General features: G+C 38.7%; 1 protein-coding gene across 7 annotated transcripts in view; it reads left to right on the forward strand.

Moving 5' to 3' along the window:
• The window catches only part of PIBF1 (progesterone immunomodulatory binding factor 1), a 233,896-nt gene that overhangs the window by 158,376 nt on the left and 49,348 nt on the right, over window positions 1-26,172 (forward strand). For 5 of the 7 annotated variants that reach the window (XM_054446984.2, XM_054446978.2, XM_063650926.1 and 2 more), the window contains one exon: window positions 24,881-25,011. The exons of the other annotated variants lie outside the window; for them this stretch is intronic. In XM_054446984.2, coding sequence (XP_054302959.1) covers window positions 24,881-25,011 — 131 coding nt within the window. The remainder of the gene's footprint in view (window positions 1-24,880; window positions 25,012-26,172) is intronic. 7 annotated transcript variants of the gene reach the window in all.

The following is a 26,172-nucleotide window of genomic DNA, read 5'->3' on the forward strand; positions in this document are numbered from 1 at the left end:
GCATACGTAGTAATTATTTACTGGATGCCAGACCTTGTAAATTTTACCTTGGTGCTAGATGTTTTGTATTCCTATATGTTTTTGTTAGCTTTGTTCTGGGACATAGTTAGATTTCTTGGAAACAGTTTGATTCTTCCAAATCTTGCTTTTAAGCTTTTTTAGGCAGAGAAGGGTTTATCGTAAGGCCAATTTCTCCCCCATTACTACAACAAAACTCTTTCAGTATTACATGTCCTGTAAATTGTAAGGTTTTCTACTTTGGCTGATGGAAATAAGCACTATGCCTTGCCCATGTTCACTTCAGAGATTGCTCCTACCAATCTTGTCTGTAGTTCTGTCTCCTGTCTTTATATATATGCAGTGTTCTGTGCCAGGTAAATACTTAAGGGGCACTATCTGTAAATTGTCAGAGTTCTGTCTCTTTGCAGCTCCCTTTTCTTCAGTAGTCTCCCATATGAACTGTAACCACCTTGGTTATTACTTCTATCAACAGCTCCTTAACTCAGGGAGTTTGACAGGCTCTGCCTTAATTCTCCTTCCCAGCACCACAGCTTGAAAGCTGTCTCTAGGCAATAAACTAAGACAGTCATAGAGTTTACCTTGTTTGTTTCCTGTGTGTCAGGGATCTCCTTCATTGCTTGATGTCCAATGTCTTTCGACCGTTGTTTTATTAGTTGGTCCAGTATAAAAGAGAAAAAAAGTTATTCTTTTTTGTGTATTTGTGTATACCCACTAATTCTCAAGAAACTGACAAGTTTAGTTAAGAGTCGAGTGTCAGTGTGGAGTTTGCTAAACAGTAGAAAATCCAGAATCATAAAGTGTGCCACATTACTGCCAACAAGAATTGGTCTTTCTTAGCTGCCTTAAACCTTGATATATGCTCTCCTTCTAGTTATTCAGTAAATATGTATCAATTTCCCACTATATTCAACAACTGATGACAAAATAGACATGGCTTTTCACTTCTAACGTAACCAACCTTGTTCACGAAGGCCTTATTTTCTACTGTAAGCACACAGAGATTTATCTTTTACAACTAAGTTAATTTCAGGAAGCTTGTCTAGAAAGTGGGACATACACAGTCATCAGTGACCACATGGCAAGGTTTAGCTACCTGGAATTTTGTACCTAGAAGGCATTGCTAGATTTGAAAGAGGCTTCAAAGTGCATAGGTAAAATAAAGTAGACCTATATGTATTAACTTTGAAAGAAATTTATACTGTATTGATGATTTTTCAAAAAACAAATTGCAGAATAATTTCTGTTTCTCTGTTTGGGTTTTAATATATTTGTGTGTGTGCATGTACACAGCATATACAGAGAGGATGTGATTGTGTTTCTGTTTAAACATACAGAAAATGAAAAAAATCTGAAAATATGTCATGCAAAGGGGACACAAATACCACTAGTCATAATAAAGTAAGTACTTGAAGTAATAAAACATTTATCTCTGCCCTTTGAGTTGCCTGACCCATTCTTCTGCCTCTAACAACTGCGAGGAGTGTTCTTCCAGCATCCCCAGTGAGCTCAGTCTCTTGGAAAGAGTCTGTGGTACATACAACTCACAGGACCCCACCTAAACATTTTAAAGGAGGAGACTCACATACCTACCATGTGGCCCTAAACAATGTAGATCTGATTAAATTTCAAGGTCAACCATATTTCTAAGACTTCAATGACATTTAAAAAAAAAAAACTCCACTATTTTGTGTACCACTGTGAGGAAGAGTGGAGGATGCTGCTAATTAAACTGTGATACAATGCTTTGTTATTACTTTAATTTTTTTTCATTTTAGACATACTTTCTTTTAGACTTAAGGCAGTGATTTTTATCCTATATTGCACAACTCTGTTTCTGTGTTTTTCTTCTGTTTCAATGCAGAATCCCTTGTGATCTTTTTAGATACTTAAATGACAATTGTACTCAGCCTATGAAGGACTAGCCATACTCAAAACTCAACTGAAATAATAATATGAACAGCCAAGACCAATTTTTTCATGCATGGGCTTTATCAACAGCAATTATAAGATGTATCCTATTTTCATAGAAGAGATTAAAAACGGTATGATTTATAGGGTTCCTTTGCCTTTCAAAATGTTTTTCTGTTTGTTGATATTAAAAATCCTTTAGTAGGCTGGGCACAGTGGGTCACACCTGCAATCCCAGCACTTTGGGAGGTCAAGGCGGGCAGATAACTTGAGGCCAGGAGTTTGAGACCTGCCTGACCAACATGATGAAACCCTGTCTCTACTGAAAATACAAAAATCATCCTGGTGTGGTGGTGTGCACATATAGTCCCAGCTACTTGGGAGGCTGAGGCAATTGAATTGCTTGAGCCTGGGAGGCAGAGGTTGCAGTGAGCCAAGATTGTGTCACTGCACTCCAGCCCAGGTGACAGAGCAAGACTGTCTCAAAAAAAGAAAAATATCGTTTAGTAAAGAACAGTGGCATTTATTTCATTACTAGAAATACAAGGCTTAAAAAATAACACTTAGATGAGATACTACATTGCCTGAATTTTTTTAATTTAGCAAGTGAATTTTAATTTATCAGCCTATCAAAAGTCTTTATCTTACTAGAATAATAATAGAATAATAGTCACCAGAACCTGGGAAGGTGAAGATGGGGAATGAAGAGAGGGTGGTTAATGGATGCAAACATAAAGTTAGATAGAAGGAATAAGTTGTAGTGTTTAATTGCACAATAGGATGACTGTAGTTTACAATAATTTATTGTATATTTCATAATAGCTAGAAGATTTGAAATGTTCCTAATACAAAGAAATGACAAATGTTTAAGGTTATTGATGTCCTAAATATCTCGATTTGATTTTTACATATTATATGCATGTATCAAAATATCACATATACCCTATGCATATAATTATGTATCAATTTAAAAATTAATAATTTTTTTAAAGTCCCCTATCCAAAACTGTCCTCTGTGCTGTCAATCATGACTTATTTTTAAAGGCCCATGGCCTACAAGACAATGTCCAGATTCTTTAGCGTGGCATAGATGGCCAATTTGATTCTAATCTACTTCTCATCCTCATCTTCTGTCATCTCCCCTCTTCCCAAATCTTCGCTTGCTGTCTCCTCCCACCACTTTGTTACCTTCATACTCCTCAGTCTCCTTTGTTGACTTCTTTTTCTCTGATTATGTCTTAAGTATTGACATGCCCCAGGGTTCTATATTGTTTGTGTAGGGGAAAAAGCCAAGAACTTTCAAGTTAGGCAGACTGGTTATATGACTTTAGGCAAGTTATCTTTTTGTAAGCCTCAGTTTTCCAAAGTGTAAGTGGAAATAATAATACTATATTGCATGTTTGCTCCAAAATGAGAGAGGGTTCAATCTAAGATAAGCACTTAGCACACTAACTGGCATATGTTAATCACTCGGTAAATGTAGGATCTTATTTCTGTTCCAGAGTTTCATTTATTTTTCTCTTGCTGGCCATAGCATTAATAAAATAAGTATTTTTCTTGTAAATCTGGCAATTTTTAAAGGAAATAATAGTTCCAGAATTGGAGTAAATAATGATTTTTGCCTATATAGGAGTATTCAGAATAAGCCAGGTGTGGTGGCTAATGCCTGTAATCCCAGCACTTTGGGAGGCTGAGGCAGGGGGATCACCTGAGGTCAGGAGTTGAAGACCAGCCTGGCCAACATGGTGAAACCCTGTCTCTACTGAAAATACAAAAATTAGCTCGGCGTAGTGGCGGGCACCTGTAATCCCAGCTACTTGGGAGACTGAGGCATGAGAATCGGTTGAACCCAGGAGGCAGAGGTTGTAGTGAGCCAAGATCGCACCACTGCAGCACTCTAGCCTAGGTGACAGAGGAAGACTGTCTCAAAAAAAAAAAAAAGAAAAAGAAATATTCAGAATAAACAATAAAATGAATTTTAACACAATAGCAAAAATGTTTAATGATAATTTAAATAATTTCTTCTCTTATCAAATGCAGAAGTGTATTTAATTGCATTTTAAGACTAAAATGCAAACTAAGCATTTTATGAGAAATGTGAAAAGCTGCATTTTTGGGTTTTTTTTAATTAAGTATTCATTGATGAATAGTGTTTATATGATCATAACATAAACCGTGAATGTTCTTGGTTTTTAATTTCAACTTTTATTTTAGATTCAGGGGTACATGGGCAGGTTTATTATCTGGGTTTTTTGTTGGTTGGTTTTTTTGAAATGGAGTGTCACTCTGTCGCCCAGGCTGGAGTGCAGTGGCACAATCTCAGCTCACTGCAACCTCTGCCTCCCTCGTTCAAGCGATTCTCCTGCCTCAGCCTCCTGAGTAGCGGGGATTACAGGCTCCTGCTACAGTGCCCAGCTGATTTTTGTATTTCTCTGGGTATATTATGTGATGGTAAGGTTTGGAGTTTAATTGATACTGTCACCCAGGTAGTGAGCATTGTACCCAATAGTTAGTTTTTCAACCGTTGGCCCCCTCTCCCTCACCCCATTGCTAGTTCCCAGAGTCTGTTGTTCCCATCTTTATGTCCATATGTATGCAATGTTTAGTTCCCACTTATAAGTAAAAATATGGAGTATTTGGCTTTCTGTTTCTGCATTAAATCACTTAGGGTAATGGCCTCCAGCTGCATCTGTGTTGCTGCAAAGGACACAATTTCATTCTTTTTTATTGCTGCATAGTATCTCATGGTGTATATGTATGATAATTTCTTTATCCAATCCATTGTTATGGGCACCTAGGTTGATTCCATGTCTTCATTATTGTAAATGGTGCTGTGATGGGCATGCGAGTGCATGTGTTTGGTAGAATGATTTATGTTCCTTTGAGTTTATACCCAGTAATGGGATTGCTAGGTTGAGTGATAGCTCTGTTTCGAGTTCTTTGAGAAATCTCCAAACTTCTTTCCACAATGGCTGAACTAACTTACATTCCTACCAACAATATACAAGCATTCCTGTTTCTCCTCAGCCTCACCAGTTTTGAGTTTTTAATAAAAGCTATTCTGACTGGTATGAGATGGTACCTCATTGTGGTTTTGATATGCATTTTTCTGATGATTAGTGATCATTTTTTGAAAAACTGTTTTCTAAAACAAAGAAAAGCTTCAAATTAACCAGAATTGTTATATTCAAATTAGAGAACATGAATTACTGACAAAATAAATTTGTTGAATCAAAAAGCCAAAGTTAAGCAATAATAATAAGACAAAAATGAATATAAACACTTAAGAGTAATGATATCATAGTCTATTATCAATTTTCAGTAAATATGTAAAAAATGATTATATGAATATATATGTATAAATAAGAATAGCTAGTAATTTTGAGAGCCTACTTAATGCCAGTCATAGCACTTCATGAAACCACAGAAGTTCTGCTTGGGTTAACTGGACTTTCCAGAACATGAAACCCCTGAGTTGGCCAGTGTGTCCAGACTTCTTGAGGCCTGAAAGAAGCTCTCCAACTGAGTGAGCTTCCATTAGGTTGGCGAGTGTATTAGTCTGTTATCACACTGCTAATGAAGACATACCTGAGACTGGGTAATCAATAAAGGAAAGAGGTTTCATTGACTCACAGTTCTGCAGGGCTGAGGAGGCCTCAGGAAACTTACAGTCATGGTGAAAGGGGAAGCAAACACGTCCTTCTTCACATGGTGGCAGCAAGAAGTGCCAAGCAAAGGGAGAAAAGCCCCTTACCAAAACCATCAGACCTTGTGAGAACTCACTCACTATCATGAGAACAGCATGAGGGTAACTGCCCCCATGATTAATTACCTCCCACCGGATCCCTCCCCACAACACATGGGGATTTTAGGAACTACAATTCAGGGTGAGATCTGGATGGGGACACAAAACCTAACCATATCATTCTGCACCTGGACCCTCCCAAATCTCATGTCCTTATATTTCAAAACACAATCATGCCTTTCCAACAGTCCCCCAAAGTGTTAACTCTTTCCAACATTAACCCAAAAGTCCAAGGCCAAAGTCTTATCTGAGACAAGGCAAGTCCCTTCCGCCTATGAGCCTGCAAAATTAAAAGCAAGTTAGATACTTCCTAGATACAGTGGGGGTACAGGCATTGGGTAAATACAACCATTTCAAATGGGAGAAACTGGCCAAAATGGAGGGGCTACAGGCCCATGTTAAGTCCAAAATCCAACAGGACAGTCAAATCTTAAAGCTCCGAAATGACCTCCTTTGACTCCACGTCTCACATCCAGGTCACATTGATGCAAGAGGTGGGCTCCCACGGTCTTGGGCAGCTCTGCCCTTGTGGCTTTGCATGGTTCAGCCCCCCTCCCGGCTGCTTTCATGGGCTGGCAGTGTCTACAACTTTTTCAGGCAGACAGTGCAAGGTGTTAGTAGATCTACAATTCTGGGGTCTGGAAGACGGTGGCCCTCTTCTCACAGCTCCACTAGGCAGTGTCCTAGTGTGGACTTTTTGTGAGTGCTCCAACCCCACATTTCCCTTCTGCACTGCCCTAGCAGAGGTTCTCCATGAGGGCTCTGCCCCTGCAGCAAACTTCCGCCTGAACATCCAGGAGTTTTCATACATCCTCTGAAATCTAGTCAGTGGTTTCCAAACCTCAGTTCTTAACTTCTGTGCACCTACCTGCAGGCCCCAACACCACGTGGAAGCTGCCAAAGCTTGGGGCTTGCACCATCTGAAATGGCCTGAGCTGTACATTGGCCCCTTTTAGTCATGGCTGGAGCTGAAGCAGCTGGGATGCAGGGCACCATGTCCCGAAGCTGCATAGAGCAGGGGGGCCCTGGGCCTGGCCCCAGGAAACCATTTTTCTCTCCTAGGGCTCCAGGCCTGTGATTGGAGGGGCTGTTGTGAAGGTCTCTGACATACCCTGGAGACATTTTCACCATTGTCTTGGCAATTAACATTTTGCTCCTTGTTACATAGGCAAATTTCTGCAAGAGGCTCAAATTTCTCCCCAGAAAATGAGGTTTTCTCTTCTATCATATCGTCAGGCTGCAAATTTTCCAAATTTTATGCTCTACTTCCTCTTGAATGCTTTGCCCCTTAGAAAATTTTTCCCCCAGAGTGTAAATTAGTTCAACCATTGTGGAAGACAGTGTGGCGATTCCTCAAGGATCTAGAATCAGAAATACCATTTGACCCAGCAATCCCATTATTGGATATATACCCAAAGGATTATAAATCATTCTAATATAAAAACACATGCACGCATATATTTATTGCAGCACTATTCACAATAGCAAAGACTTGGAACCAAACCAAATGCTCATCAATGATAGGCTGGATAAAGAAAATGAGGCACATATACACCATGGAATACCATGTAGCCGTAAAAAAGTTCATGTCCTTTGCAGGAACATGGATGAAGCTGGAAACCATCATTCTCAGCAAACTAACACAGGAACAGAAAACCAAACACCACGTGTTCTCACTCAGAAGTGGGAGTTAAACAATGAGACCACATGGACACAGGGAGGGGAACATCACACACCGGGGCCTGTCTCGGGGTGGGGAGCTAGGGGAGGTATAGCATTAGGAGAAGTACCTAATGTAGACGGGTTGATGGGTGCAGCAAACCACCATGGCACGTGTATACCTGTGTAACAAACCTGCATGTTCTGCACATGTATCCCAAAACTTAAAGTATAATTTAAAAAAAAGAAAAAGAAATTTCTTCCCCCAGATACCCTAAATCATCTCTCTCAAATTCAAAGTTCCACAGATCTCTAAGGCAGCGGCAAAATGCCACCAGTGTCTTTGCATAGCAAGAGTGACCTTTACTCCAGTTTCCAAGAAGTTCCTCATCTCCATCTGAAACTACCTCAGTCAGCCTGGATCTTTTTGTCCGTATCACCATCAGCATTTTGGTCAAAGCTCTAGGAAGTTCACCCAGTCTCTAGGAGGCTCCAAATTTTCCCACATTTTCCTGTCTTCTTCTGAGCCCTCCAAATTGTTCTGACCTCTGCCTGTTATTCAGTTCCAAAGTCACTTCCACATTTTCAAGTATCTTTACATCAGTGCCCCACTACCCAGTATTGATTTACTGTATTAAGCCATTCTCATGCTGCTAATAAAGACATACCTGAGACTGCTAATCTATAAAAGAAAGAGGTATAATTGATTCACAGTTCCACAGGGCTGGGGAGGCCTCAGGAAACTTACAGTCATGGTGGAAGGGTAAGCAAACAACATGTCTTTCTTCACATGGCGGCAGCAAGGAGAAGTGCAGAGCAAAGGGGGAAAAGCCCCTTATAAAACCATCAGATTTTGTGAGAACTCACTATCACGAGAACAGCATGAGCGTAACCACACCCATGATTAATACCTCCCACTGGGTTCTTCTGATGACTTGTGGGGATTATGGGAACTACAGTTCAGGATGAACTTTGGATGGGAACACAAAGCCTAACTGTATCAACAAGTATATCAAAGAAGAATCAAAGAATTGGCAAAAATGATTCAAATACAATCAGTCGACTCTTAGGTTCCTGATGGATGTGTTATTAGCTATATTTAACATATTGAAGAAGAAAAACAGAGAACATACTGAATACTGTAATATATGGTATGACCATTCTTGAAATCACATTTTCACTAAGTGATTAAGCTTTTGGAAAACTGGCCACAAAGTTGACCTGAGACTGATTTGGAAGATTGGGGCTGATTTGTATGTAAATATAATCCTTTATAATTAAAAATGTAACTACTACCTAGACAAACAGCTGTCTTCTTTTTTTTTTGAGACAGAGTCTCGCTCTGTCAGCCAGGCTAGAGTGCTTTGGCACAATCTCAGCTCACTGCAACCTCTGCCTCCTGGGCTCAAGCAATTCTCCTGCCTCATCCTCCCCAGTAGCTGGGATTACAGGTATGTGCCACACCTGGCTAATTTTTTGTATTTTTAGTAGAGACAGGGTTTCACCATGTTGGCCAGGCTGGTCTTGAACTCCTGACCTCAGGTGATCTGCCCGCCTCAACCTCCCAAAGTGCTGGGATTACAGGCGTGAGCCACGGCACCCAGCCAACAAATAGCTTTCATACTTTTTTGACCATGACCTATAGTATGAAGTGTACCTTACATAGCAACCCAGTGCCCAAATATGTGTTGTGTATTTGTGTGTGTGTATCTGAAACAATATCCTTACCATGTGCAGTACATTCTATTAGTTGCTATTCTGTTCTGTTTTTTTATTTCTTATTTTTTTTTAAACACTGTTTGCAACCTATATGTGAAAACACTCATTTGGATAAATGTGTAATATTTTCATCTTATGGAAGCCTTCATAAAAAATCAGTTTTAGAATTGAAAAAGAAAGGTGAAAATGTAAGAATGATTGTAAAGGATGCTAGAGAAATATGGAGTCATCCGGTGTGACTGTTGTATAAATATCTAGAATGCTTCCTAGACATGTTTGTCTGCTATGTGTAGGAGCAAGCTAATCCAACCTCTATATCATTTTGAATTAATACTGTGTACTGCTGAAATAATTGTTATGTATCCCCGTATTTTTGGCCTGTCCCTTTTCTGCCTCTTTGAGCAATCTTGAACAAACTGGCTGTGGTTTTCTTAGTTGGTTGGAATTAGTATCGTTTACAAATTTGAATAATTCTAGTCTGTACTCTATTCCTCTGAATTATTTATAATACAGCTATATGGCTAAGACTCAGAGAACCCCAGTACTTTCATTCTTTATCTAGAGAGGTGTTTAGACCACGTCTTCAAAAAAAGGTACCCCTCCAATTCAATAGTGATTTCCTTTGAAAAATCTTATTTTGAACTTTGTTGACTTTTTTGAAGGCCTCCTATTTATGTGTTAACATTTTAATCACTCAGTTACATAGTTCTTGAGGAACTGCAATAAATAGCAAGAATTCCCATTGCAGAAACCGTGTTACTTTTTCTCAAATAAATTTGTTTATTTATGGCTTTTTATACACAGAGCACTTGCCTTAGAATAACTTATAAAAGTAGTGTTACTGTAAACTGTTCTAGCCCATCATGCCATTTAGCTCATCATAAGAAATAAAGTATATTTAGTAATAATGTTTGTTAAGTGTTAGGCAGTACTAATATCAAATTCATTCTTTCAACAAATATTTATTGAGTACCTATTATGGGCCAGGCATTTGTTCTAGGTTCTGGGGATGATTAGTGAATAAGACACAAAAATTCCTGCCCTGTGGTGCTCATACTGGAGTTGGGGAGAAACAGAGATTTTTTGTCAAGTGAAATATATACTCATTTAGAACCTAATGGGTTATATGAAGAAAAACAAGCAGTGAAGAAGATTGCGGACAGTTCATCCTGCCTGTAGTTCCCAGCCCACTGGGCATGTAGGAGGCTCAAAGTGAGTGCCATGGTTTTTAAGTTTCTTCTGAAAGTGGCCAATCAGCAAGGAAAAAGGCATTAGACCTATAGATGCTGCATGAATGTAGGTATTCAGGCAAAAAGCAATCAGATATCTCTAATATGGAAGAATGGTTGTGAAGCATATTTCTTTGTGGATAATTAGTCACATTTATTTATCATTTGTGTGTGTGCCTGTGTACACACACATCAGTGCACACATGCATGTGCCTTTAATACACCTTCTTTATCTTTGGGTCGTAGGGGAGAGGGATTCTTCTGTGTTCACATTCTGGATTATTTTTAATATTGCTTTATTTTTTGTTATTGGGAAGCAGTAACAAGTATTGCCTGAACATGATTCTGGAACCAGACTCACTGGATTCAAATCTCAGCTTTGGCAATTACTAGCTATGTAAACTTGGAAAAGTTTTTTAACTTATTTGGTTTCAGTGTCCTCATTTGTAAAATGTTAAGTTCCAAATAAAGCAACTTTCATTGAAATATTTCCTCAGAAAATGCAGGTGTTTATTTTTTAAAAAACAGATTGTGTCTTGTAATATCTAAGGGGTGGAAAAACAGGACAGAAGAGAAAAGGTAACGTTTAAAAATAGGCAAAGACAATCTGAAAGGGCTACGTACTGTATGATTCCAACTATGTGACATGCTGGAAAAGACAAAACTATGGAGTCAGTAAAACAGCAGTTGCCAAAAGTTAGGAAGACTCCACCGTGCCTGGCTGGTGTCGTGCATTCTATGGGGTTTAGACAGATGCATAATGACATGTGTCTGTCATTATATTATCACACAGAGTAGTTTCACTGCCCTAAAAATCCCGTGTTCTGCCTCCCAGGCTCAAGCAATTCTCATGCATCAGCCTTCCGAGTAGCTGGGACTACAGGTGTGGACCACGAAACCTGGCTAATTTTTGTATTTTTAGTAGAGATGGGGTTTCACCATGTTGGCCAGGCTGGTCTTGTTGGCCATGTTGGCCAGGCCTCAAGAGAGCTGCTTGCCTCGGCCTCCCCAGGTGCATGAGCCACTGCATCCAGCTTTAATTTCTTCTAACTTCTTTCTTTCTTTTTTCTTTTCTCTCTCTTTTTTTTTTTTTTTTTTTGAGATGGAGTCTTGCTCTGTTGCCTAGTCTGGAATGCGGTGGCACAATCGCAGCTCACTGCAACCTCTGTCTCCTCAGTTTAAGCCGTTCTGCCAGGTTCAAGCGATTATCCCACCTCAGCCTCCCAAATGGCTGGGATTACAGGCACACACCACCATGCCCAGCTAATTTTTGTATTTTTAGTAGAGACAGGGTTTTGCCATGTTGGCCAACCTGGTCTCAAACTCCTGACCTCAGGTGATCCACCTGCCTTGGCCTCCCAAAGTGCTGGGATTACAGAACCACCGTGCCCAGCCCAGCTTTAATTTCTTTATGTTGGTTTTCACCTTTCTCTCATATCTCCTGGAGTAACTTATTAATCAGCCTTTTAAATTATTTATCTAGTATTTCAAATTATTTATCTAGTATTATCTTGGTTTGGATCCACTGCTGGAGAGCTGTTGTGATCTTTTGGGGGTGTTATATAATCCTCTTTTTTTCATATTGCCAGAATTATTTTTCTGGTTTCTTCTCATTGGGGTAGACTATTTTGTCTACCCCAATGAGAAGGAACTTATTTATTTCTAATTCAACTGAGTTTTTTTTTTTTAATTTTTTTTTACTCGTTGGGGATGTGACTTTATGGTTTCTTACCTAGCTTTGACTCAGCGTTTTCAGTGTGAAGACTCTGTATGAGTTCCTTAGTTGTAGAGAATCTTTGTGCGATGGCTTTCTCAGATGCTGGTGATAGTAGTGATGTGCTGGATTTGTGAGCAGGTTCACTGTCTCCTGTGGGGCTGGAATGGCAGAGGTCTCATGAAGCTTCTCTCATTCCCTAGTGATGTGCCCTTAAGAAAAAAAAAAAAAAAAATCCCCAGTATTTTATTCATATGGTTGAACAGTGCAAGCTTCAGGCCAGTAGGAGGTGCCCATAGGTAAAAACCAGCTTCCACTAAAGCAGGTGGATAAATGCCATACTTAATAGTGAGCAGAGCTCCCAGCCTTGACGGAAGCAGCTGGGGAAGGTCTATGAAATGCACTGAGGTCTTTTCTGGGAGAAGGGAGGGAGCCACCACAGCTCTCCTTCCAGGCCAACAGGAAAGTAATCCACCTCCCAGGCACACTCCTGACCTGCTGTTCCAGCTGTTCAAATCGGAAAGGCATCTCTTTTCATTTGCAGGAATACTGATGTTCCATGTAGACTTTCCCCTATGAGCCCAGCACTGCACCTGTGCCTCTGATGAAAAAAAACTTCCCACAAGTGGAAAGTTCAGGGACTCAAGGCTTGCAGACTGGTTTCTTTTGTCCCACAGGGTGCCTCCTTAATGTGCGGCACTCCCCCTTTACCTGGAGGGCCAGACTACTGTGAATCCTGCTACTCCTCTGGGTCTAGCTGCTCAGTGGGACTCCCACACTCCAGGATGGTACTGGAGAATATCTGCCAAGGATCCAGTGATGTGACCTGTCCTCTACTCTCCCAGCAGCGGGTACCAGCACCAGTTCTGATGGGGGTAGGAGAGGAGTGACGTAGACTCTGAGATTTCCTTAGTTACAAATAACCTTAGTGTTGGCTTTCTCAGACGCCAGCAGTAGCAGTAATGTACTGGGCACATGGACAGACTCAAGACCTCCTGGTTAGCCAAGGCAATGCAGGCAATGGCAACAGCTGAGGGCACGCAGTTTTCTCCTTCCTGAGTGCTGTGTTATTCCGCCTTCAGGTGTCATAATGGGCTGTGCCTGGCTACCAGCCAGGAGGTGGTGCTTGCAAAAGAGTACCAGGTGCTGTGGTAGTAGTGGAATTTGTGCTTGCCTTATGTTACCCAGGGCAGGCACTCTGGGGTCTCAGGCAATGGGCGGGGCTATGGAGCCTCCAAATATCCCTGTCCATTGTGGTATGCTACCAGGGCTCATACAGTGGCAAAGCCCGGTGAGGGCTGGACCAGGCAAGTCCTTACTCAGGCTCACCAGGTACAAGCACAAGCAGTGTCCCCAGTGGGGATCAGAGAACAGCTTTCTGGCCACCGGGTAATGTTCCAGAGAGGAGCAGAGCTGCCTCTGGTGCACAGAATAATCCACACAGGGAGTGGGAGCAGGGGGGAGTAGTAGAAGGCAGTAAGGCCCACTCAGCTCCCATGCACTTGGCACAGCAAGTCCCATACCCGCAGCATTCTGCTAACAGCAACTAGCTGTGTTCCAGGCAGTCTACACTTAGAACACAAAACTGCCCCAAGCAGTAAGCCTTCCTGCCAGCGATAGAAACCAGGCTTTCAGGCCATGCCCCTCCCTATCCACCTGCAAAGCAGGGGCGCCCAACTTCTGCACTATAGCACACTTCATGCCAGCCCCCTGGTTCTGGCCAACAGGGTTAGTCTCCACTTAAAATCATATTGCAAATCTCAGGAGCTCTTTTCAACCTGTGACTACAGCCTGAGTTACCGAGCAGACTTCTGTGAGGTAGGATCAGGAATGGCTTTCCTCCATCCCCGCTGGAATCTGGTAGTGCATGCAAAGCACATCCTGATGCCACTCCTTCTCTTGTATTCTCCACTCTCACTAAATTGGCTCCCATACTGAGTAGGGTTAAGGCCTTCCCCTGTGGCCTGGGCTGCCCAGCTTTGCTGTGGGAGTGTGTGTTCTGGTGGCTGAGTCTCCCCATCTTATGCTCTGGAGATTCAGAGTTTTCCATCTGGTTCACAGTGTAGGCTGCTGCCACCACTTCTTTTAAAGGATCTGTGGTTTTTTTCAGTTCTTCTGTTAAATTCTTGTGTTGCTTCTTGTAAAAAAAAGTTCACAGTGTGAATCTCTACACATACTTTGTTTTTCCAAGTAGGAGAGGTATGCTAACACTGTCTCCAGTCCACCATCATGTCTTGGTATCCTCCCTACAGTACTCCCAGTATCTGCAGGTCACAGAGCCACGGAGGCTGTGGCAGAGCCACCTGGATCCTCTAGGATTGGAGGAAACAGAGCAATGGAGATAGGACCCGGAGTTGGGAGGGCAGATGCTCAGAAATTATTATTAACTGTTATCACTCCGTTACTTATTTTTGAGGTTGTTCTGATATGGAATTACATATAAAGTAATATTTTAATTATGTTGGACATAACATTTATCTTCCATATGAATGGCTGATTCGTTACATGGACAAAACATTTCACCTTCATTGTAGTAGTAGCTCTGTGTCTAACCTTGCCAAGTGCTTAATCCAGGAAGTCTTGGTTATGGTTCATTCTGGAAAAAAATTCAGTTAATATGGACCCAGACAGTATGCTAGTGTTTGTTATTTAAATCATGCTTGTATAGGTGCAAATACCAGGTCATATAAATGTGTGTTTGTGTGTGTGTGTGTATGTGCACATTACCAGATGCCAACCACCACTGAAGTGGGAAAAACAATGACTTATTTATAAATTATATTCTGTTTATACGTCAAACAAATAAGGTAATTGTTTAAATTTTTTACCTGCCGGTTGTTCCTTGAAAACTCATGAGTGACTATAATTTTTTTCATTTGAGAGCTATTTGAAAATCACAATGCAAATTCTTTTTTTTTTTTGTCTTTATTTTTTTATTTTTTATTTTTTTCTTTTATTATTATTATTATTATTATTATACTTTAGGTTTTATGGTACATGTGCACAATGTGCAGGTAAGTTACATATGTATACATGTGCCATGCTGGTGCGCTGCACCCACCAACTCGTCATCTAGCATTAGGTATATCTCCCAATGCTATCCCTCCCCCCTCCCCCCATACACACATACGTACACACACACACACACACACATCCCAATCAGCAATGTTATACAATTGAACCACATTAAAATTAATTTCTCAAAGGTAGCTTTGAAGGAGAAAGAAGTTGCAAACACTTGAACTCAAATTCTGTTCTCTAACTCTAATCTCCTTTCCTTCCAGCTCTCCTAGTTCTTTCATTCCCACTAAATTTGTACTTTATTTGGACTCATTACAAGTCCCTGTCTCATAAAGCCCCTTCCATATTTTTCCAATCTGTCAAGCCCCTCCTGGTTTTACTTTTCTTCCTACCTATCCTTGGATTTTGTCAACCATCTGAGTACTAGAATTCACCATCTCTCTAGATTGCTTTGTGGCCAAATTTATACAGCAGGCTTTTCTTGGCAATTTCTACCTTTACCATATCATCTTACAATCTGGTAATTAGCCTATAAATATTTAATGGAAGAAAGGCAAGAGAAGAGAAAATTCTTAGGTTTTGCAGTAACAATACTGAAAAATTCTTGTGGAAATCTGTGTGACTCGTCCTGCTTGGAAGCATTATGAATTCATGTTATTGAATATCAACTAGGCGCTTAACTACTGTTGCCCAGTGTTTTTATTTTTCTGTCTCCATCCTATTTCCCATTATCTGCATTGCAGATCACTTCTAATCCCAAAGCTATCAATTCTATTATCTGTCTCCTTTTTTCAGTATCTCTCCATACCCTTTTTCTACTCTTTAGTACCCCCTTCAAAGTGTGTGTGTGTGTGTGTGTGTGACCAAATGCCAACCACCACTGACACACATACATACATGGGGGAAGTGGTATTGGCATAGGCAGCTTTCAAAAGTTAATACCCTATCTTTGTGCTTAATTTATTCTTCTCTCCTCCCATGTCAGCTACACTCTCCTCAGTGGTCATTAATGACCTCTGAACGGCCAGCATTTTCTTCTCAGAGCCTATACAATTTGATCTATCTATGGCATGACATTGTAGATATTCTAGAAATTCTGTCCTGTTTTGGCATTACAACACAATTCTCCCTGGCTCTCATCCTGTAACTGATGGCTCTTTAGTCTATTTAGCTGATGTCTTCATCTTCTAGCCCTTAAATGTAAGCGTCCCTCGGGTGTCTGCCCTTTTCTCTGTTCTTACACCTTAGGAGAGATTCTAAAACATTAGATGAAGTCTAGAATCAAGCCCAGTGAGTATAAGAATCATCAAAAATTCTAGCTGGAAGAAAAAAACCCCATCAAAAAGTGGGCTAAGGACATGAATAGACAGTTCTCAAAAGAAGATATACAAATGGCAAACAAACATGTAAAAAATGCTCAACATCACTAATTATCAGGGAGATGCAAATCAAAACCACAATGTGATACCACCTCACTCCTGCAAGAATGGCATAATGAAAAAAATTTAAAAAAAATAGATATTGGCATGGATGTGGTGAAAAGGGAAAACTTTTTCACTGCTGGTGATAATGTAAACTAGTACAACCAATATGGAAAACAGTGTGTAGCTTCCTTAAAGAACTAAAAGTAGATCTACCATTTGATCCAGCAATCCCACTACTGGGTATCTGCCCAGAGAAAAAGAAGATATTATACGAAAAAGATACTTGCACACTCATATTCATAGCAGCACAATTCACAATTGCAAAAATATGGGACCAGCTCAAATGCACATCAGTCAATGAGTGGATAAAGAAAATGTGGTATGTATATATACCATGGAATATTACTCAGCCATAAAAAGGAATGAAATAACGGCATTCACACAACCTGGACGGAGTTGGAGACCATTATTCTAAGTGAAGTAACTCAGGAATGGAAAACCAAACATCATATGCTCTCACTTACAAGTCGCAGCTAAGCTGTGAGAATGCAAAGGCATAAGAATGATACAGTGGACTTTGGGGACTCATGGGGAAGGGTGGGAGCAGGGTGGAGGATACAAGGCTACACATTGGGTACAGTGTGCACTGCTCAGGTGATGGGTGCACCAAAATCTCAGAAATCACCACTAAAGATCTTAATCATGTAACCAAACACCACCTGTTCCCCAAAAACTATTGAAATAAAAAAAAATAAAAAAATTCTAAGCCCAGCTACTTGGGAGGCCAGGATGGATCACTGGAGGCCAGGAGTTCAAGAGCAGCCTGGGCACTATAGCAAGACCCTATCTCTAAAAAAAGAAAAAAAAACTACAAAACTTAGCTGAATGCAGTGGCACACACCTATAGTCCCAACTACTTGGGAGGCTGAAGTGGGAGGAGGATTGCTTGAACCTGGGAGGCAGAGGTTGCAGTGAGCCATGATTGCGCCACTGCACTCCAGCCTGAGCAACAGAGTGAGATCCTATCTCGGGCGGTGAGGGGGGAAGAAAGAAAGAAAAAAACAATTAGCCAGTTGTTGTGGCATGCACTATAGTTTTAGCTACCTGAGAGACTGAAGTGGGAAAATCTCTTGAGCCGAGGAGTTTGAGGCTGAAATGCCACCACACTTCAGCCTGGGCAACAGAGTAAGACCTTGCCTCTTAAAGAAAAAAGAATCACGTAAGATTCTTGTTTAAAATGTAAAACAGGCTTCTAGATTCTGCCCTCAGAGATTGTGATTAAGTAAGTCTAGAATGAAGTCCAGAAATCTGGATTTTTCACAAGCTCTGCAGTGAACTATGATTCCATCACTGCACTCCAACCTGGATGACAAAGCAAGACCCTATCTCAAAAAAAAAAAAGGAATGCGGGGCCACAATTTGAAGTAATAATGTTCTATAGTTCTATCTATTTCAATGACTTCAGTCATCACTTCCGTGCTGGTTACTCTCAAGTATTTTAACATCCCATTCATGAATTTCTCCTTACTTGGACCATACTTTGTGGATCTTAAGACCAGAAGTGGAGCTGATAATCAACTACCATGTCCTTGCTTTAATTATTGACATAATAAAATACTAGCAGAAACACTGGTAAATAGCTCTGCACTAAGATCCCACTGTCAGTTCCATCACAGTCTCATCTGTCCTGGCCCCTCTCCTGAGACCTGCCTGTAATCCAGCGACAAAGAGGTCATACCTGACACACAGAGTTTCACCAGTATTCTAATTGGTTGAAATGTATCAGTTAAATATTACCCCTGTTAAAGATGATAATGTAATCACGTGGGAACATGAGAGAAGGAACTGGTATTAGTGGGGAGGATTATAAGTTCAAGACGTAAAATGATTTACGTACTAGTTTGGATGGAGTGGCCTACATCAAGTCCAAGATCACTAGGACTGTATTCTTCAAATCTGGCTGATTATCAGAATCTGAGACCCAACCCTGAGAAATTTTGATTCAGTAGGACTGGGGCCCACCAGAATCACTAGTAGGACCCAAAAATCACTTATTTTGTGGTTTGTTTTTCTGGGTCTTTTGAGACAGAGTCTTCTTCTGTCACCCAGGCTGGAGTGCAGTGGCATGATCTCGGCTCACTGCAACCACCTCCTGGATTCAAGCAGTTCTTGTGCCTCAGCCTCCCAAGAAGCTGGGATTGCAGGCATGCGCCACCACACCAGGCTAATTTTTGTATTCTTAGTAGAGACGGGGTTTTGCCATGTTGGCCAGGCTGGTCTCAAATTCCTGACCTCAAGCAGTCCACCCACCTTGGCTTCCCAAAGTGCTGGGTTTACAGGCATGAGCCACCACGCCCAGTCAGAAATCACTTTTTTTTTTTTTACATTTTCCCAAGCAATTGAGAACATAGAGAAGTTGTACCAAAGTGTTGCCCCCCTATTGGACTTCAAGCAGGCATTTTTTTCATTCCTAGCACAATTAAAAAGATTAAGCAAGGTTATGTGACTGATTCTGTACAAACTACCACCACTGCTAGAAAGTATCACTTTCATGTATTTTATAGACAGAAAGCAACTCAATGTTAAATTCCACTCAGCAGTATTGATTTTATTCCTGGCAATAAAGAACTTCATTTCTAGTTTCTGTGAAAGTAAACTCCCCAAGGAAAACAACTCCACATGTAGGAAAAACATGCAGCAAAATGTAGTCACCTTTATATTAGTTTTTTTTGAATTTTAAGAGAAAATTTGTAATTTTAGATTCTCCTCTAAGTTAAATAAGTATTTGAATCAAAAGATATAATGATGTTTTAATCAGGTGTTACTTTTCTCTGAATCATATGTACAGGTTATTGAAACAAAGGAAGAATAACACTTCTGTAAAATGTTGTGTCATGGGTTTTATCTAGAGTCACTTATTACGTATATGATTCCTGAGTCACTAATTACTAAGGCTTTCCTATAAGGAAAAGATTACTAACAATAGGCAATGTGAGCAATTGCAAAACTTTTTGAATAGTAATTATTATAGTTACAGAAAGATTTTTGAAAACTCTATTGAAGGAGTTAAATTCTAATAAATTACGTTTATTTCAAACATGGAGATTAGCATCACTTTTTATTCAGAGACATGTACTTTTTTCCTGATGAATGAAAATCAACTTTGGGGATTTAGATGCCTGCAAACAGGTTTATAAAGAAATATATCTGTAACACTAACAACATTATCGTAGTATTTATTATCCAGAGTAAGGAGGTTATAGGTTTTATGTTAAAGATACGTTTTGAAAGTATGGCTTCTGGCCCTTAACTTTGTTTATAATATTAAAACCTTTAGCCGGGCATGGTGGTGCATGCCTGTGGTCCTGGCAACTCAAGAGGCTGAAGTAGGAGGATCACTTGAGCCTGGGAGGTCGAGGCTGTAGTGAGCTGTGGCTCTGCACTCTAGCCTAGGCAACAGAGTGAGATCCTGTCTCAAAAAATATATGTATATATTAAAACCTAATATATGTAACTACTTTCATGAAAAAATTGAACTAAAATAATTGAGACTGCTGCTATATGTTTTGTGCAACTAAAATAATTGAGACTGCTGCTGTATGTTTTATGCAATTGAAATTAGATTTGGTATATTTTAAACAGCTCATTCTAGACAGTAGTTAACTAAAATTCATAAATGTTCTTAGTTATTCCCTGCCACCCTTTCCCCACACACACACTTGAACTATTCTGCACTTTGAAACACAAAGCAACTTGTCAGTTCAGTTTATTCAGTTAGGGTCAGTTCTGTGAAAACAAAGCCGAGGCAATTGTTTGATTTAATTGACTAGAGAAACTGGTTATACAGGTTAGTAGAACTTAGTTTTATTTTTGTCCAGCTGCATATTTGAATGTTCATAAAGTAACTTAGTAAAATAATAAGATTCCAGTGACATTGTAATAGATTTTAAAGAATGATTACCAAAGCAAAGAAAAAAACATGCTAAAACCCAAACTATAGAAACTATTTGTGGTATTTTTTTCTTTATGGCTCCACTTTCACTATAATGAAATGTGTTCCCCCAAAAAAGTAGTCTTCTTTTCTTTTCTATTCATTTCCTTCTTTTTTTTTTTAATTTTTTTTTTTTGAGGATTTTTTTTTCCTGGGCTGTAGTTAATATAGCTATCGGAAAATTTCCAGAGCAATTTAATAGAATAAATGCTTTTACAGAATAGTTCTCTACATGCAAGCAGACATCCTCTAACAGTTGGTCAGCCCCCTTTTGGCTTCAATATCCTCCTTACCCAGCCAACCTCATGGCTGATCATTTTAACAATGTTCTCATTACTATCCTTGATTCTTTCTGCCTCCCACCATACTTTCCACTATATCCATCCCACCGTTCCCTGCTTCTTCAGCTCCTGGGCTTCTAATCACTCATTATTTTATTAAAATGAGTGGAAAACCAAAAAAATTGATATGCTAAAGTATACTCTTAAAGGTCTTAATACTTTAAAAGTATATAGATCTCATGAACATAATTCATTTGAGGAAAAAAATACAAATCATTTCTGGTCCCAGGAAAACAGTAAATCTTTAATGGAACTTTTTAGCAATTATGACAAAAAGAATGGAAAAATGTTTAAACATGTATAAAAGGCTAGAAGTTTATCACCAAAGAGTATCTAAAGGTCATAGAAGAGTCAGGAATTCTGTCATTTTGTTTTGTGTAATAAATACCCCCTTCCTTACCCTTTCACCCTAATAATAGATATCCACCATTTTGTGTGATTATTCAACTATAGAATACCTTTTTCAAGAACTCATTATATACCAAAGTAGGAGCTTGCTGACACTGATAATGCTTTATTTAGTTTTGTAGTGACATACAATTACCATTTGCTTAGGAAAAAAAAATAAAGAACAAAAACAAGTAAATTTTTTTAAACTATGGTTGAGTATATATAAGTTGATAAAAATCCTTTGGGAGAAAACTTTTGTCTTGTGTGTTAAGAGCATTAAATAGTCATACCCCTTAGCCTAGTATGTCTTCTATCCTGAAAAAAAATTAACAAAGCAAATACTAACTTAAGAAAAAAAACTACAGCACTGAAAAGATTTGTTGTAATATTGTTTATGCTAACATAAATTATGTAAATTTTTATATATTGTTTATACTGACTTATAATTGATGACATTCTAAATGTCTATTACTATACATAGTGTAAATTATGATACATTGGCTTTGGTAGGCAGTTTTGTAACCGCTAGTAATATAAATACCATACTCTTAACAATCTAGAAAAATGATTCTGATATAGGTTATGTGAAAAGGCACAACATAAAATTGTATATAGTACACTAGCAGTGAACAGTCTGACAAAGAAAATTAAGAAAACAATTCCATGTACAATAGCATCAAAAAGAAAAAAATACAGCCAGGCATGATGGCTCTGGACTTTGAAAGGCCAAGGCCAGGAGAATTGCTTGAGCTCAGGAGTTCAAGCCCATCCTGGGCGGCATAGGGAGACTCTGTCTCTATAAAAAAGTAAAATAAGATTAGCCAGGCGTGGTGGCTCATGCTTGTAGTCCCAGCTACTCGGGAGGCTGCGGTGGGAGGATTACTTGAGCCCAGGAGGTAGGCTGCAGTGAGCCATGATGTTGCCACTGCACTCCAGACTAGGTGATAGAGTGAGTCCCTGTCTCAAAAAAAAAAAAAGGAAGAAGAAAACATTTAGGAATAAATTAACCAAATGGACACAAGACATCCCATATTCATGGATTGGAAGATTTAATATTGTTAGGATGATAATACTACCCAAAACATTCTACAGATTAGATTCAGTCCCTATCAAAATCCCAATGGCATTTTTTACAGAAATGGAAAAACTGATCCTAAAATTCATATGGAATTTCAAGGAACCCTAAATGGCCAAAACAATCTTTAAAAGGAAAAACAAAGTTGTAGGGCTCATATTTCCAGATTTCTGAACTTACTGTAAAGCTACAGTCAGCAAAACAGTGTGCAACTAGAATAAGGATGGACATAAAGTCCCATGGAATATTAATAGAATAGAGCCCAGAAATAAACACTTGCCTATATGGCCAGTAGTTTTCAACAAGAGTGCCAGGACCATTTAATGGAGGAAAGCCGGTCTTCTCAACAAATGGGGCTGGTAAAACTGAGTATCTACATGCAAAAGAATGAAGTTGGACCCTTACCTTACACCATATTCAAAAACTAACAGACTGGATCAGAGACCTAAATTTAAGCATTAAAGGTATAAAATTCATAGAAGAAAACATAGGAGAAAATCATAACCTTGGATTTGGCAATTTCTCCAAAAGGACAAGCACAAAAACAAAATAGATAAATTGAACTTCCTAATTATGAAAAATTGTGAATTAAAGGAGATTATCAGCCAGACCCAATGGCTCATGCCTGTAATCCCAGCACTTTGGGAGGCCAAGGCAGGTAGATCACTTGAGGTCAGGAATCCGAGACCAGCCTGGCCAACGTGGTGAAACCCCGTATCTACTAAAAATATGAAAATTAGCCAGGCATGGTGGCGCATGCCTGTAATCCCAGCTACTCAGGAGGCTGAGGCAAGAGGATTTCTTGAATCCAGGAGGGGGAGGTTGCAGTGAACCGAGATCGCACCACTGCACTCCAGCCTGGGTGACAGAGCAAGGCTCCGTCTCAAAATAAGTAAGTAAATAAATAAATAAGATTATCAAGAAAGTGAAAAGACAACCCACAAAATGGAAGAAAATATTTGCAAATTACATATCTAATAAGACTGTATTATTAAGAATATATAAAGAACTCCTACAACTTAGCAACAACAACAAGAAAAATCACAATTAAAATACAAGCAAAAGACTTGGAAAGATTTCTCTCCAAAGAAGATATACAAATGCCCAGTATGCACATGAAATAACATGCTTTGGCCAGGATGTGGAGAAATTGGAATCAAATTTCTTGCTGGTAGGAATGTAAAATGGTATCACCACTGTGGAACCGTTGCAGTTCCTCAAAAAGTTAAATATAGAATTACCATATGACCTAACAGTTCTATTCCACTTCTAGGTAGCTACCCAACAGAAGTGAAACAAGAACTCAAGATATACAGTATTTGTGCACCAATGTTCATAGCAGCATTATTCACAATAGCCAAACAGTGGAAACCCAAGTATTCATCAAGAGCTCAATGGATAAACAAAATGTACTATAAACATCCAGTGGACTATTATTTACCATTAAAAGGAATGAAGTTCTGATACATGATACAACATAGATGAACTTTGAAAACGTCACACTAAGTGAAATAAGCAGACAGCAAAGGATAAATATTGTATTATTCCACTTAATATGAGGTATCTGGAATAGGCAAATTCACAGAGGCAGAAAGTAAGATACAGGTTTCTAGGGCCAGGAGGGAGGAGAAAATGGGGAGTTTTTGTTTAATGGATACAGAGTTTCCATACGAGCTGATGAAAGTGTTCTGGAAATAGAAGTGGTAGCTGTTCAACATTATGAATGTACTTAATGCCACTGAATTGTACACTTTTCACATGATTAAAATGGTAAATTTTATATTACATTTTAAACCATATTTGTCAAAAATTTATACATAATGATTTGGATATATAAATTATGTATTTTTAAAACGAAGGGAATATGAAGAAATGAAAAAATTATTGAATTATGATGTGAATATTTTTAGTAGAAGTAAAGCTGAAATAAAAGATTTTAACTTTTAGCTAAGTGTTTCCATTTTAAAAAGATATATTTTATGTCATATAGCTTTTCAGACCAAGACAAATACTAAGAAAATTTAAGTTTATGCATTCTCGAAATTACTATTAATATTTTATTTAATATTTTATTTAAAATTTTTTCAGCCAGGCGAGGTGGCTCACACCCGTATCCCCGCACTTTGGGAGGCTGAGGCGGGCGGATCACCTGAGGTCAGGAGTTCAAGACCAGCCTGGCCAACATGGTGAAACCCTGCCTCTACTAAAATTACAAAAATTAGTGGGGCATAGTGGCAGGCACCTGTAATCCCAGCTACTCGGAAAGCTGAGGCAGGAGAATCACTTGAACCTGGAAGGTGGAGGTTGCAGTGAGCCAAGATCGCGCGCCACTGCACTCTAGCCTGGGCGACAGAGCGAGACTGTCTCAAAAAAACAAACAAACAAACAAAATTATTGTTTATAGTTGCTATTAAGAATAGCTATATTGATTCACTCTTAAAACCTTCAAATTTACACAGGAAAAGCTTTTCAGAATAATTCATGTCAAAGGAATTTCTGTACTATATTTGTGCTAGAGCATTTTGAATGATTTTATTTCGTTGTCACATTTTCTAGATTTTAATGAAACCTGTGTTTCTTTAGCTTGACAGAGCCAATTCTCTATTAAACCAGACTCAACAGCCTTACAGGTATCTCATTGAATCAGTGCGTCAGAGAGATTCTAAGATTGATTCACTGACGGAATCTATTGCACAACTTGAGAAAGATGTCAGGTAAACCATCTACAAATCTTTTATTTGAATAATAAAGACATTGTTACCATATTGCTGCTGTAGATGAATTTGGGTTGTAAATCATGAACAGAAAATTTAAATAATGAAGGTGGTCTTAAATGTAATGAATATTAAACTTTTCTTAGAAAAACTAAGGTCACATACATCAGGTGTTCATATTCCACCTGTGATCAGATGTCTTAGCACGGAAATAACAATGTTACACTTATGAGCATAACATTCCATCTATCCTAGAGGACACAACCACTATTGGTCCTTGTTTCCTTAGAACTCTTTAGTGTGGTATAGATTGACCAAAGGGAAAGGAGGAATAAAACCAGATGCCATTTGTGTCGTTAAAATGGCTTTTTAAACAACAACAAAAAATTTACATTTACTTAGATTTATGTTGATTTTTCCAAGGAATTTTTAGGCTTTTCTTCTGACCTTTTACATGAAAGTAACTTTTAAGTGTAAATAAATAAATTTCTTTCACTTCCTTAATTTGTAATTGTTTTTGTATGAGATCTTATCCAAAAAAAATTTGCTATGACCATTTTGGTTTTTTAAACTGAAATAAAAGAATGAAGATATGTGTAAATGAAACAGTTTTACTTGTGGATAGATGGTTAGTTCGCTTAGTTATTAGGTTTCTAAGATTATTAAGAATAATTTAGATTTTTATGGGTAAATTATTAACTGATTATAAATGTAAAAGCAGATAATTAAGTAGGAACAGAAATGGTTAAATCAAGGAATTGGAAAACAATAAGGAGAAAATGGTTGTTAAATCCAGGTTTCTTAAAGTATGCAAACAAAAATATAAAACTATTGGTAACTAATTCCAAAGTATAAATGTTATTTTTAATGAATCACAATAATTACCTTCTTTCATTTCTACCCCACCAAAAAGATTGGTCTAGAACTTTATTCCTGTTCTTAATTTTTTATGATTTGTTTAAATAATTTAGGAGCACATTTATACCTTAAATGTGTCAAAATAACTAAGTTTGTTTCTAGATTAATTTTAAAGTTAAAAATTTTGTATACAACCTACAATAATAAATTAATTGCTCTATAAATAGTTCTTGGGGACGATAGAAATTATGTCTTTCACAATTCACTGGGCACCTGATTATCTTAGGGAAATTGAAGAAAGAA

Source organism: Pongo pygmaeus, chromosome 14 (assembly GCF_028885625.2).
Source record: "Pongo pygmaeus isolate AG05252 chromosome 14, NHGRI_mPonPyg2-v2.0_pri, whole genome shotgun sequence".
NCBI lineage: Eukaryota > Metazoa > Chordata > Mammalia > Primates > Hominidae > Pongo > Pongo pygmaeus.